General features: G+C 41.3%; 1 protein-coding gene across 6 annotated transcripts in view; it reads left to right on the forward strand.

The window, feature by feature from the left end:
* brd4 (bromodomain containing 4) overlaps positions 1–15,831 on the forward strand; it is a 171,865-nt gene that overhangs the window by 101,142 nt on the left and 54,892 nt on the right. For all 6 annotated transcript variants that reach the window (XM_041177092.1, XM_041177091.1, XM_041177090.1 and 3 more), the window contains 4 exons: positions 2,233–2,361; positions 4,027–4,233; positions 11,893–12,107; positions 14,129–14,415. In XM_041177092.1, the coding sequence (XP_041033026.1) occupies positions 2,233–2,361; positions 4,027–4,233; positions 11,893–12,107; positions 14,129–14,415 (838 nt within the window). The remainder of the gene's footprint in view (positions 1–2,232; positions 2,362–4,026; positions 4,234–11,892; positions 12,108–14,128; positions 14,416–15,831) is intronic.

Raw genomic sequence — 15,831 nt, forward strand, 5'->3', positions numbered from 1 at the left:
TCTGTGCTGCCTCTTTGTAAAACGCATTAATTTGTTGCAGTTTGAAGGTGATGCTAATAGCCTCATCCATGTGGAGAATGTAGAAATGCCTGGAGTACAATAGATGTTCAGACCAGCTGTGAGGCCAGATAGAGGAATTGTACAGAAATGAAATGAAACTTGGGAGAGGGTTTTAAATGGCATCATAAACTGTAAAGTTTCAGGATGCGTGAGATCCAACAAGAACAGAGGAAACTTTATGATTCAAGAATTTAAAAATGAGCAAGGACATGATGCTAGGAAAGTGAATGTGTACAAGCCTTCACTGCAGCAGACGTAGGAATAAAAGACTGCAGTGTTTTCTTAACTTATGCTCTGTCATTTACCTATACTGATTCTGTGAGATGAGCCATTAGATTTTTTTGATTGCATTAGGCTTTGCATTGGAGGCCCGGTCAGATTTTGTAGGTCCACAGTAGTTTTAGATTTTGAAATGTAGTCTGCTCATAAATGTGAGCTGGATTGATTGAATTTGCTTACAAAATCGTTCATGTTTACATGTTAATTTTCTGTTAGGTCCCAATGTTGCAGCCTGTGTCTCTTAGCTCAATAGAAACAAACAATCCATTCCTAAAGGTATTTAATTTCCTAAATGTATTTTTTAACATTATTTGTTTTCTATATATAAATAAAATGTTGCTTTGGGCAATCTTAGTGGCTAGTAATGTCATGACCGTTCCAAATATTACTCTATCAATCTTGTTGGCCGATGATGACATAATTGTTACTTTCTAGAGGTCCTGTTGGCTCATTGTGACTATTTCACAAGCTCTGTGTGCCTCTGCATGTTCAGTAGTTCAGTGCCTACATTGATGACTGTGTCCAATTACTCACAAATACAAACTAGATGTAATGTGGGTTTATAATGGAATATGTAAGCCCACCTTCTGTGCTGGGAATTTCTACTTTCTGGAGTTAGATTGCTATTACATCACTTCTCTAATTTGCTATGTGCAAATTGGCTGCCTCGTTTACCGTATTACAACAATGACTACGTTTTAACGGTTTTGAATTGGTTGTAAAGTGCTATGGGATATCCTGAGACCTGGAATGGTGTTCTTTCTTCACTGGACTTGGTTTCCATTTGCCTTTTATGGAGGGAAAGGCAAACCATTATCAGGACTTGAGAACCAAGAAAGGAGCATTGAAACAAACATTGAAAAGGGGGGTGGGAGTAGATATAGAATAGGTAAGTGTTTACAACTTCAGTCGGGGTGGTGGGGGGGGTGTGCGGGGGGGAGAGGTGACCTGTATGTAGCACTGGGAGATGCATAAATATCATCTGTTCTCATCCAGGTATTTAAAAAATTGAAAATTAATGTTCCATGCAACACTGCATTTATCAGATTATACCTGAAAGACAACTGGAAAGACCGTTTATTAGCATTTTAGGATCCATGTAGGTGTCATTAGAAAATATTGTTCTTCGTTTGGGAGTAGGTGGATGTAGGGGGTGGCAGTTTATGGAGCAGAATAGAATTTTATGTTGGGTGTGGGGGGAGGGGAAGGACCTAATGGCCTTTGTTCTGTGCTTAAATGCTGTTGAGGACGATGAAGCGCACTGGAGCAGTAAAATAGATGCATTGAAGTGAGAGCTTTACATAAATGATGAGCATGCACTTGGCATGAACTTTGGGGAAAAGGAATTGCTGCTTAACATCTTTGGATGTGTTCTAGATATGTGAGCAGAGGGATATTGGATTATTATTGAGAGAATCTTGCTTTGCGTATTGCCTGCTGTTTATATAAAACTAATTTCTATAAAAAAGATTAGATTTTACATTTCAAATTAGAGCTATATTCTGAACTGAGGAATGCAATGCTTCTTAAAAGCCTTCAGAAAAAAATAAATCGAGTCAGCAGCAAGCTGTTTTGTGCTATGTTGCCTCTGTCTGAAAGGATTCACTCAGACCATGTGGTTAGTTTTGACACGTGGTTGCTCTAGAATTGTAGATTCTTGTTGGACAGTGATTCTAATACTCTTGGTATAATTGTTTGTCTCTAGTCAACCCAATTCTGGAGGGCTCCCCCTCTAGAGTTTTTTGTGGAGGCCTTTCGATTGGAATTAGTTCTCTAATCCCAACAGTTTTTAAAAAAGGCACTTACAATCATTTGGGAACAATTAGGTACTTTAATATGTTTTGTGAATTGCAAGCAATGAGTTTTGACATTTTCTTTCTGTTCTGCTTCTAGTCAAAAATGGACAACAGACAGTATGGTGATGCTCAAGAATTTGCAGCAGATGTTCGGTTGATGTTCTCCAATTGTTACAAATACAATCCCCCTGATCATGAAGTGGTAGCCATGGCAAGAAAACTGCAGGTTGGTATCTGGTTCTTAAAAGGGATATATTGCAATGAATTTTGTCCATTGGCCCGTAAGGCCTTCTGCTTTATCCCTCTTCATGTTTGCTCTTGAAATGTAAATTGCTTAAAGATAAATATGTGGTTTGGTGCAATGATGGTGAGTTCACGTTCTTGAGCTAAGATAAAATGCCCAAGGGTTTTGCAGAATCGGCCTAGGCTAAGTGATCATGCTGTTGCTGCTGAGTCAGAAGGTTCATGATACAATCCAGAGACTTAAGCACATAATTCAGATTGACACTTTGAGTGTCGTACTGACAGGGATTTCCATTGTTGGAGGTGCGATCTTTCAAATTATACACTGAGGATTCGCCTGTCTGCTCAGTTGGATTTGAAACCTCACGTTTCTATTCAAAGAGAATTGGAGCTCCTGGCCAACTTTCTCCTCAACTAATACCATTCAAAAACAGATTAAGTTATTGATCTTATTGCTGTGAGTGGGACGTTGCTTTGTGCAAACTGCTGTTTTTGCCTACATTGCCTTTGGGAGATTCTGAGGATGTGAAAGGTGCTATACAAATGTACTCTTCACACATTGAATCACTGTCAATAAAACTGGAAGTAATGATTACTTCCATTACTAGCTTGAATTAGTAATTCCATTGAATTACTAGCTGCCATTTATCAGGGGACAGTTAGAAGATGGTGTTCAGTTCTGGTTACCCTATATTGGAGCTGTGAAAAGGGAACAATGATGATTCAATACCACGCTACCAAAGAAGTCATGAAGAATGATTCAAATTGTCTTAACTGAAACGAAAGGTTGAGGAATATTCTAATAGATTATTAAAACCATGAAAGGGCAAATAGTGAAAGATTATTTCCACTGTTTTGCCAATTGGTAACAATTTTTAATTCTTCTTATTCATGTATGGGATGTGGGCATCGCTGGCAAGGCCATCATTTAATGCCCATCCCTAATTGCCCTTGAGAAGGTGGTGGTAAGCTGCCTCCCTGAACTGCAGGATTATTTTGAGAACTGAAAGAGAAATAAGAATTTTTCTGACTGAGGTTATTGTGATGTGGAATATAGAAACTATAAAGTGACGTGTATTTGAAAAGGAAGAATTTAAAATTATATAGGAAAGGGATAAGGGGAGTGGGATTATAACACGAGACCAGCTGAAGAGCAACCCACTGAAATGAGCACAATGCAATGAATGGCTGCCTTTCACTAATGCTCAAGTTAGTAAAGCTTAAAAGGGCGTTCATCTCTTTACGCAATTTCCTCCATATAGCGCTTTTTTTTACTCTTGGCATAGAATGCATTCCCAACCATCGGAAGCAGAAAGTGCCTCTGCTAATACTTCTGACAGTGTTGATCATAAGCAAACCTTTTGGAGAAGTGACTTTGAGCCCAGGCTCAACTTGCTGTTCCAATTCCTCTGATGCTCATGCGAGAAAATACTTCAACCTGGCTTCTTCAGTAGGGCATTTGTCGTGTGGAAAATAATGGGCTTTAAGCAGCACCAGACTTGCTATGTGGTATTTGGTCAGGGCTTAGTACCAAAGTGTTGAATCACTTGGTCACTCTTCAAAACACAGCACATAAAAAGCTGTATGTCAAAACAGGTCAAGGAGGGAAAAACTTTCTTTCTTATTTTTGGGGTTTTGTTTTTTCCAGGATGTATTTGAGATGCGTTTTGCAAAAATGCCAGATGAGCCTGTTGAACCAGTTGTTCCATCTCCTCCTCCTGTGCCACCTCCAACTAACCAGGTGTCATCCTCATCCTCAAGTGACAGTAGCAGTGACAGCTCTTCTGACAGTGACAGTAGCACAGATGATTCTGAGGAGGAGCGGGCACAGAGGCTGGCTGAGCTTCAAGAACAGGTACTGATTCTGAGGCCATTGTTTAAATAAAGCGCTTCTGGTTGCTTTTCATACCCTGGCATTCATCACACCTGCACTTCTATATCAGTAGTAGGCAAGTGAATGTACAGAAAATAAACAGCCCTGAAATAATTTTTTGTGGTAAATGTTACAATTATTTTCGTTCCCTAATGTAAACTCTAGGAAAATTTCTATTGCTGGAAATTACAATGGTCAGTATACTAACAGCAAATATAATACTTTGCTCCTGATTGTATTGCTAATGTATCGGTACAAGTGTTTTTGGATCAAGCTTATTTTGGTAAAAGGCTCAAATTTTGAATACTTCCCTCGCCAAAATGTATGTGTACATTTACACTAATAAATGAAATTCCATTGATTAAAAGTGTCATTGCATCTGGGATTGAGATGGTGTTCATGAACCATTTGAGTGTGGCCCTCTTTTTGTTGCAAGCTAAATTATTGATAACATTGTCCCTTTGTTACTGCATTGTTTTCCACATGTTTATAATTTCCTTCCTAGTTGATTACACTGGTTAGTTCATGAATGAGATGTTGTGTCCCTATTTGAGCACCGGCTGCTAGAATGTTCATGTGAAATGCTGTCTTCACCTGCAAGCAAATGTACTCTAGATCTGGGGAGGCAGCTTCATAATTCTACCCATCCCACATGTAAAGAACCTATTTTTTTATTTTCCTTGGACTGAGACTTTAAAATTGGACTGTGGCTTTAAAAAAAAAACTACCATGGTTGCAGCTGAATGACCTGTTCGCTGGAACAGGATGAGAATATCTACAGTGTTGCTACCCTGGAATATAAGGTGCCATAAGAGAACAGGATGCTGCCGGAAAGAAGTTCTGAACTAGGGGGAACTGCCGAACGACAGCAATTTAATTGGCTCGTGACCAGGTAGGGTAACAGTGCAGGCAGAACAGCTCCTAGCCTGTGTTTGTAAGATTCCAGCAACTCTGCCATAATAGCTAGCTGGCTATCCCTCACATCCCTGTAACCTTCTTTCTCTGAAAACCCCTGTTAAGAGCAAAAGTAGAAAAATCACCAGTAGATACATTGAAAAGCAAGTTTTCAACCAGTGAACCACAAACAGAAAGTCCTAGGTGACCACCTGCAAGGAATTTGGAAGACATCAATCAAAATAAACCTATCTAATCCTGTCCTCTGGATTTGTGCTATTGAACTGTTTTATCTGACCCTTAAAACCCATGTTTCGTGTGTCTTGTGTGTGTATGTGTTTATGTGTAGGGGTTTAAGAGTTTCAGTTATTGAGTTAGAAGTTAGCAGTTCATATTTCTTTTGCCACTAGTTAAAGACAATTTGTTCAATAAACAATAATTAACATATTAAGTTTACAAACCTGGTGCTCGGATTCTGTTAAACTAAATGAAACAAGTAGAATTGGGGCAATCTGGTAGTTTGGTCAAACTTGTCACATTTGCTACGACTCGAAGAACAGTGGGGCTTGATATTACAGTGCAGTATTCCCAGTGTGCCGTGACACACACTTTCATATGATTTAACTTGGAATGTCCGTATGGACTCCCCATACTTGCTTGGATCGCACAGCTTTACAAAGAAACTGCGACACTAATGGGCCATGCAGATCAACCAAAAATTGCTGTTTGTCCCCCAGGAGTGATATCCCTGGCCACTTGTCCCTGCTCTGTTTCATTTATATCCTTTTGCGGCCTCCTTTCTTTCATGTCCTCACGTCTCTTTAGATCCCAATTTCTATTTCATCGGTTCTTAAAAGTTTGGAACCCAAACATAATTACGACTTCAATATTTTTTGACTGTTCTGATGGCGTTTTTCGATTCCTGCATTGGTCTCGTGCATTACTTTATGCACACCTGATTTTTCTTTTTTAAGGTTGTACTAAAAACATTATCCTTAACAGCCTGAAGCTCCTGTAGTGATGGGTGGGACACTGGATTGGAACTGTGGGAAACTGCCCAAGAACAAATGTTAAAACAGGACCAAACACAATTTTTGGCTTGATTCCCGTTTATATAATTGTTGACAGCTTTAAGTATTCTTGGGTTATATCAAATTTGATTAAGTGCACAATTGGGATAACTATATGAGCTTGAAATCCACTTACATATATAGGCCCAGTGACAAATTTCCCTCACTGGGCTTGAATATTAAGAAAAGAGCTTTCTGTATAACCCACTATTGCCTATAAACTTTCTATTTGTAATTAGTTTTTACTTATGGGATTTGCATGTCGCTGGCAAGGCCAGCATGTATTATACCCACCCCTAATAGTCCCCTAAGGCCTTGGTGGGCTGCCACCTTGAACCGCTGTAGCACATGTGGTGTAGATAATCCCACAATGTTGTTAGGAAGACAGTTCCAGGATTTCGATCCATCGACAGTGAAAGAGCAGCAATGTAGTATAAAGCCAGGATGGTGTGAGGCTTGGAGGGGAACTTGTAGGTGGTGGTGTTCCCATGCTGTCCCAAGTTGTCTTTGGCCTTCGAGGTGGTGGAGGTCACAGGTTTGGAAGGTGCTTTTGAAGACAACTTGGTGAGTTGTTGCAGTGCATCTTGTAGACAGTACACACCACTGCACCTGTGCGGGAGTGGAGGATGAGATGCCGATCAAGTGGGTTGTTGCTTTGCCCTGGATGGTGTCGAGCTGCTTGAGCATTGTTGGAGCTGCACCCATCCAGGCAAGGGCAGAGTGTTCCATTGCGTTGTTAGGCAGGCTTTGGAAAGTCAGGAAACGATTACTCACTAAAATTTTCCAGCCTTTGACCTGCTCTTGTAGATGCAGTATTTATGTGGCTGGTCCAGTTAATTTTCTGGTCAGTGGTGACCCCCAGGATGTTGGTGGGGATTCAACAATGCTAATGCCATTGACCATCAAAGGGAGATGGCTAGATTCTCTCTTGTTGGAATTAGTTGTTGCCCAGTACTTAAGTGGGTTGTATGTTACTTGCCACTTATCCCAAGTCTGAATGTTGTCTGGGTCTTGTTATGTGTAGGCATGGAGTACTTGAGTATCTGAGGAGCTGTGAGTAAACCTGAGCACTGAAATTATTAGCAAACACCCCCACTTCTGACCTTGTGTTGAAATGTCATTGAAGCAGCTGAAGATGATTAGGCCTAGTACACGACCCTTAGGAACTCGTGCAATAGCAACCACAGCTATCATCCTTTGTGCTAGCTATGACTCCATCCAGTGGGGTGAGCCCCCCACTAATTTTCATTGACTTCAATCTTGATAAGATTCCTTGATGCCACACTCATCAAATGCAGCCTTGATGACAAGGGCAGTCACTTTCTTCTCAGCTCTGGAATGCAACTTTCTTGCTCATTGGACAAAGGCTGTAACGAAATCTGGAGCATAATTTTCAAACTGTGGTTCAAAAAAAAAAAATGAACGTGGGGCTAGATGGTGAATTAGAAGTTTGGAGCTGATCTGATTTATATGTTCAATCCTACTGGACTCCAAGTAATTGTGAAATCTCCCTACCAACTAAGCACAGACCAAAAAGGTTTTGCCAAAATCTTGAAGCGGCAGAATTGCAGAAATGTTTTGGAATGCTTTGGAAAGTTTCCCACCTGCACTATAAAGTAGTTCAGTTCTTTTCATACTGCCAAAATCCTGTAATCCTGATTCATTTTTGTTTTTTTTCACCTAAATGATATTCAGATACATTAAAGTCTCAACGTTTTATTCATTCACGTGAAATGGGTGTCGCTGGCTAGGCCAGCATTTATTGCCCATCCCGAATTGCCCTTCAGAAGGTGGTGGTGCGCTGCCTTCTTGAACCCCTGCAGTCCATATGGTGTAGGTACATCCACAGTGCTGTTAGGAAGGGAGTTCCAGGATTTTGATCCAACTACAGTGAAGGAGCAGCGATATATTTCCAAGTCAGGATGGTGAGTAACTTGGAGGGGAACTTCCAGGTGGTGGTGTTTCCATCTATCTGCTGCCCTAGTCCTTCTATATGGTAGTGGTCATGGGTTTGGAAGTTGCTGTCTAAGAAGTCTTGGTGAATTTCTACAGTGCATCTTGTATATGGTCCACACTGCTGCTACTGTGCGTTAGTGGTGGAGGGAGTGAATGTAGACATGGTGCCAATCAAGTGGGCTGCTTCATCCTGGATGGTATTAAGCTTGTGTTGTGGGAGCTGCACTCATCCAGGCAAATGGGTAGTATTCCATCACACTTGTGACTTGTGCCTTGTCGATGGTGGACAGGCTTTGAGGAGTCAGGAGGTGAGTTACTTGTCTCTCAATTCCTAGCCTCTGACCTCCTCTTGTGGCTACAGTATTTATATGGCTAGTCCAGTTCAGTTTCTGGTCAGTGTTAACCCCCCAGGATGTTAGTGGGGTATTCAATGATGGCAATGCTATTGAACGTGAAGGGGCAATGGCTAGATTATCTTGTTGGAGATGGTCATTGCCTGGCACTTGTGTGGCTCGAATGTTACTTGCCACTTGTCAGCCCAAGCTTTGATATTGTCCAGGTCTTTCTGCATTTGGACATGGACTGCTTCAGTATCAGAGGAGTCTCGAATGATGCTGAACATTGTGGGATCATCAGCGAGCATCCCCACTTCTGACCTTTAATGGGAGGAAGGTCATTGATGAAGCAGCTGAAGATGGTTGGGCTGAGGACATTACCCTGGGGAGCTCCTGCAATGATGTCCTGCAGCTGAGATAACTGCCCTGCAACAACCACAACCACCTTCCTTTGTGCTAGGTTTGACTCCACCCAGCGGAGAGTTTTGTCCTTGATTCCCATTGACTGCAGTGTTGCTAGGGCTCTTTGATGCTGCACTTGGTCAAATACGGCCTTGATGTTAAGGGCAGTCACTCTCGCCGCACCTCAGGAGTTAGCTCTTTTGCCCATGTTTGAACCAAGGCTGTAATGAGGTCAGGAGCCGAGTGGTTTCGACGGAACCCAAACTGAGCGTCAGTGAACAGGTTATTGCTACGCAAGTGCAGCTTGATAGCACTCTTTGATGACCTCTTCCGTTACTTTACTGATGTTTGAGAGTAGACTGATGGGGTGATAATTGACCGGGTTGGATTTATCCTTTTTGTGGACAGGACATACCTGGGCAATTTTCCACATAGTTGGGTAGATGCTAGTGTTGTAGCTGTACTGGAACAGCTTGGCTAGGAGTGTAGCAAGTTCTGGAGCACAAGTCTTCAATACTATTGGAATATTGTCAGGATCCATAGCCTTTGCAGTATCCAGCGCTTTCAGCTGTTTCTTGATATCAAGTGGAGTGAATCGAATTGACTGAAGACTGGTATCTGTGATGCTGTGGAGACATCCGGAGGAGGCCGAGATGGATCATCCACATGGCACTTCTGACTGAAGATTGTAGTAAATGCTTCAGCCTTATCTTTTGCACTGATATGCTGGGCTTCTCCGTCATCGAGGGTGGGGATATTTGTCGAGCCTACTCCTCCAGTGAGTTCAATTTGCCTACCACCATTCACGACTGGATGTGGCAGGACTGCAGAGCTTAGACTGATCCATTGGTTGATGGATTGCTTAGTTCTGTCTATCACTTGTTGCTTAGGCTGTTTGTATGCAAGTAGTGCTGTGTTATAGCTTCACCAGGTTGACACCTCAATTTTAGGTATGCCTAGTGCTGCTCCTGGCATGCCCTCCTGCACTCTTCATTGAACCAGGGTTGATCTCTTGGCTTGGTGGTAATGGTAGAGTAGGGGATATGCTGGGCCATGAGGCTACAGATTGTGTTCGAGTACAGTTATGTTGCTGCAGATGGCCCACAGCGCCTTATGGATGCCCAGTCTTGAGTTACTAGATCTGTTTGAAATGTATCCCATTTAGCATGGTGGTGGTGCCACACAATACAATGGAAGGTATCCTCAATGTGAAGGTGGGACTTCATCTCGACAGTGGCTGTGCAGTGGTCACTCCTACTGATACTGTCTTGGACAGATGGATCTGCGGCAGGCAGATTGGTAAGGATGAGGTCAAGTATGTTTTTCCCTCTTGGCTCCCTCACCCCCTTCCGCAGACCCAGTCCAGCAGCTTTGTCCCCATGCAGTCCATGTGTTGTAAGTACACCCACATCGGTTAAGATGTTGCTTTAGCTTTTTTCCTAGAAGACAAGCTCTTTGCAGAATGTCTGACTTCATTTGGGATGTCATTGTGTATTCCATCTTGTTGTCATCAAATTTCATCAAATTGTCAAGTTGCAATGACATCAGAGTGGTCACATGCTGTATTTTTAGAATTATTTCATATTGGCTCTGTTTAGTTGAATGGAAACAAAAGGGCTGAATTTACATGGGAAGCATTTTTAAGCTTGTAGTTGAGTCAGTATTGAGTGAATTTCTCTCAAAGGTAAAAGTTTGGAGTTTGCCTTGATAAGATCATTTAGAATCAGGTGACTTTGCATTCATTTTCCAGCCTGTTTTTAGCCCTGGTGGTGTTATTGATGGCACCTATCACGAGTGATACAATGTACATGGGCCCATTTTTTTCCTTCTGATACAAATTGAAATCTTGAGGGACTGGTTTGAGTTCTGAATTAACATTCTTGATTTCATCCACTTTCCACTGGAGAATAAATTATAAATGCCCTTTTTGAAATGTATAGAAACTGACATACTACTTGGATCGATTGAGATGTTTTCTGAATCGGTTGCCTTTTGTTTTTGATTAAATTTCTACCGAGTGTTTTTAATGAGAATGACCTGAGCCAATAGTTGTGTGTTTGTAACTTGAGGTTAAAATTGTGAACTGGTAATGCTGCATTTTAATCATTTTATTCATGGGTCAAATCCTCTGCTTAATCTGAAGTCCATGCTTCTCCTTATGTAGAAATACGACTTGAAACTTTGCAATTTTCCATGTGGGTGTTGACATTTTAGTGCCTTCCCACTTGTTGAGGCATTTAATTGTAATCTGTTTCTTGTGATACCAGTGGTTGAACAAGCTTAACCCTGAATATATGTTAATGGAGTCAAGCACATGAATGTACCCACCTAGGATGGTCATTAATTTAGATGCCTGGCCTCAATTGTATTTGTCTGTTGGGATAAGGGCAAGTTATGGCAGCCAAGGGGTAAGCCAGATACAATGTTAGAGGCTGGCTCTCCTCTTAACCAGACGACAGATAAGAATGGTTGGCAACAGTCTGATTTTACAAGTAAACTGCAGTTTTTAACATTGCTGTAATAGTATAGAATGACTTGCCTGCATTCATTGTGGAACCAAAGGAATGAGCTGTGAAGATTAGCATTGCTATCATATGATTTCATCCTATCATCTAAAAAGTGCTGAATATGCAAAGAGAAAATTGTACCTGAATTCTCTTGACCTGGCCGCTATAAATGCAATATGCAATTGCGGGCATTTGAGAATTTTGTAGGAAGTGCTCTGCACTGCATCTGGCCTGTGTCATACCTGACCTTTAGAATGCTTGATAATGTCAGGGTACAAATTGTTTTATTTTAAAAAAGTATTTCCCAGCCCCCTTGACCTTTACTTTGGGTGGATGTGCACCCATCGACTCGAGCAAATAAATACTTAATAACAGCTGTGTGTTATGGCAAATGCATGCAAACTGTTCACGTGGGTTCAACATTTTGTTCAAGTGAACTGTAATTAAGTCTGACGAGCATTGTTTTGTGCCACACAGTTGAAAGCGGTGCATGAGCAGCTGGCTGCCCTTTCCCAACCACAACTGTCAAAACCAAAGAAAAAGGAAAAGGACAAGAAAGAAGAGAAAAAGAAAGAGAAGGAAAAAGACAAGAAAGAGGAAAAGAAAAAGAAAGAGGATGTGGAGGAAAAGAAGAAGAGCAAAGCTAAGGAGCAACAGCCAAAAAAATCAAAGAAGAACAATGCAAATGCCAGGTAACTACTTTCACTTAAGTTAGATGTTTAGGGAAAAGTTTCAAATGTTAAATCACCATCGAACAATGATTTTGTTAATTGAATGGTTTTCTGCTTCAATTTCCTACAAATGGGTTTATTCTTCCCATTTATACAAGGAGAGCAGCATTTAGGAATATTGACCTTTTAGGTTTGATGCAAGTTTTTGGAAGCTTATTGATGTAGAAACATCTACATGTCATCCTATAATTTTGTGCAGTTTATTAACACGTGCAGTTTTTAGCCCATGATCTGTCTGTTTTGGCAAATGGTGGGGCATCAGTTGAATGCTGATCTTTACGTTCTGAACTCCAGTTCATGTTCTGCCACGTTTGCTGCTTTCCAATACGTATGCTCCTCTAAGGGATGAAACTAGTATCAAACTAAGCATGGGAGTTTCATGCATCAGTCTTAGAGTGGAAGCCTATTCTGAGATAGTATATCTAATTGAGATTTCTTTCGTGTTCTGAAACTGTTAAGATTTGCACTCTTCTAGACCCTAGTCAGGTGTGGGCATGAGACACCAGTTTGCTTATGGGTACTAGAGGATACAGCCTGGCAAATCATGTCTCCAAAGGAAACATTCAGACCCTTGGGGCTAGAACTATCTACAGTTCGCATCACAAATCCAGTTACTGCTTGGTGTGGTCTCGACTTCACCTTGATGCCATGTTGCATTATTAATTGAAGTTGTTGCAGTGGGGAGACCTTGAAATGTGCAGTTAAGCCCTGTTTGAAACAACTGCATCCACATTGGAAATGGTATTGCTGATAACAAGGGCAGTTTTGGCCAGGCAACATCCAAGAATGCAACGTATGGGTAGGTTCTTTTCTCTTACTGCCCCAACTATTTGATCAACTTTGAGGATCCCTTGAGCATAAGCGAATAGCATTCACATCTCCAAATTAAGTGGTTAGTTCTGTCTTAAATAACTTCATTAGTAAAGATAAGCAATTGCGAAAAAAGGAGACTTTTGTTGATGAAGCTTTTCATTATGCACTCATCAGGACAATTCACAAGAATACCAAATGGTTTAAAGAGCAATGCTTTATACTGTATGAAAGGAGAGCTGATTGGTTGGCAAGTGGACTCTGGTAGAGACATTGCAACTGATCATGCTTAGCAGTTAACTGTCAGTCATCAACTGGTGCACTCTCCATGCCAATCAGCCCACTTGCCAACCAGGGGGAGTGAATGTTTAATGTCTTGGTTGGGGTGCCAGTCAGGTGGGCTTCTTTGTCCTGAATGGTGTTGAATTTGAGTGTTGGAGTTGCAGGCAAATAGAGACAATTCCATCACAGTCCTGACTTTCTGCATTGTAGATGGTGGAGATGCTTTGCAGGGGGGAGTCAGGAGGTGAGTTACTTGCTGTAGAATACCTAGCCTCTGACCTCCTGTGGCCACAGTATATGTGTCAATGAGTGATAATGTAAATTGGGTGGGCAACTGTAACAAGTGGGATCTTCAGAGGAAGCATACTCTATTGAATTGTCACAACTCTAAATGTTACAAGGGAAAGTAAATTTACACTTGTCAGTGTCTGAGAATCCTCCCTTTTTGTTCGTTTATATTTGAAGTGATGTTTAGAAACGTACTCAATGGATGTTCTTGATAAGAATTTTCCCCGGTGAGGACTGTTGGATGCAGACCCTGATTGTTGTTCAGAACTTTGAATGAGGGAGGTCTCTCAGAGGAAAAAAATGTCTGCAGGCTACTTGTAACAAGAATTTATAATGTATGAAAGAGGCTCTTGGAGGGAATGGGGCAAGGTAAACCTCCCACCATAAATTCTTAATTTACCTCATCAATCTCCTGTTTAGCTTTCCCAAATGTCCTGTAGCATCTTGATTCCCCACAGTTTCTTGTGTGTTCTAAATGTGCAGTGTTCTGTGCAGATGTGTGGATATTGCTAGTCATGTGCTTGAGAGAGAAATATTTGTATAGTTTTTCTTGCCACAAACCTTCATGTTCCCATGTTTGTCTTAACTCTCTTTTCCTTTAGGAATCTGAAGAGCATCAAACCTGGTCCTGCGTACGACTCTGAGGAGGAGGACAAGTGCAAGCCGATGACATATGAAGAAAAGAGACAGCTGAGCCTGGACATAAACAAACTTCCTGGTGATAAATTGGGGCGAGTAGTTCACATCATTCAGTCCCGTGAGCCCTCACTGAGAAACTCAAACCCTGATGAGATTGAAATAGACTTTGAAACGTTAAAACCCTCCACGTTGCGAGAACTAGAACGATACGTTACATCATGTTTACGGAAAAAAGCGAGGAAACCTCAAGGTGAGAGTTAGCCCTCGCGGATTTAAAAAAATTGTCACCTCGCTATATAAAATTGATCTAAAAATTCGTACATTTGATTCATGTGCACAATCTAATCAAGCCATTCTTAATATATCAGTCATTCCCTCTCTTTACTAAAACTGTTCTCCACTTACCATGCCATATGCTATTTCCTGACTGCAAGGTGTGTAGGGAGCTTTCCCCCCCACCCCCCTCCCTCTAGGCTTTTCCAAGTATTACCTCTGAAAGCCGGCTGTTAGGTAGTATACAAGACAGACGTGGGGGTGACTGTTTCTTGGATGCTAGTTTCTTTCTTGGCCCTAAGCCATGGTAGTGCCATTCTGTGGATTGTCAAGGCACTGTATTTGTGCCAAGAATGGTTGGTTGAAACAGTGACCAATTCTTAGCTTAAAATAAGAAACTTGCAAATGCTGGAACCTCAAATAAAAACAGAAAATACCAGAAAAGCACCTGGAAAAAGAGAAGTTTTCTGTCTTCTCACTGTGATAGTTAGGAGTAACTTCAGCAAAGCTTGATGGAGTCTTGTTAACTGGTCAGAAATTAGTGCTGGTAGTATCAGACCTTTTGGAATGGTTTTTTCTACTGGGTTTCAATCCCTTGTGTGTGTATTTCTGGTAACTAGGCAAGTTTACTTCCTCAATGGTGGAAAGTTTGAACCAATTCAACACAGTCTTGCTTTTTTAACAAACGTTATACTGTGCCCCTCCCATCCCCACCGTTGCCCACAAAATCACCTTTGTGTTCATTAATGAAGGTGAAACATGAGCAGCATTGCTGCATGTTATAATGCTGTAAGTTGCTGCTTAATTGTTTCAAAAATCCTTTGTTTTATTTTCCTTTTGCTCCCTATCCTCTGCAGTGGTAGATAAAATACAAGTATCATGCATCATAGCAACTGTCCCATGTCTTAGCAGAATGACTGTTGCTCACGTGTGAGGCAGCTAGTGAGTGTTTTCTATCTGTTCAATTGTGGAGATGGCACAGTGAAACGTTTTCCCACTTTCCAGACCTCTAGTCACTTTTTTTCCAGCTGTGGGCTATGTTAGCAGTCGGAAGCAGGAATGAAGGGTGCTATTTTTCCCCTCACGTGTCAGCTTGGCATTTTGAGGTGGAAGGATGCTGGAACTTTCCCCTGACCATAGGATTTTTGTAAGTCCAAATGGTGTGTCTTGGTGAATCATAACCAGAGATTTGCTTATGACACCATCACAAGTTTGAATTGCTGGCTGATAATTCAGTCATCAACATTTTCGTAGCAAAGTCCCAGCATCTCGGAACTGGGTTGGTTTCCTTATCCATATTTATTCATTCCCTTGCCAACTACCAAAAACCAAGGCCCGGATAGAGGATTTAAAACAACATGGGGAAAAGAATTTGGCAAATTTATGTCACAGC

The sequence above is a fragment of the Carcharodon carcharias genome, chromosome 30, assembly GCF_017639515.1.
Source record: "Carcharodon carcharias isolate sCarCar2 chromosome 30, sCarCar2.pri, whole genome shotgun sequence".
NCBI lineage: Eukaryota > Metazoa > Chordata > Chondrichthyes > Lamniformes > Lamnidae > Carcharodon > Carcharodon carcharias.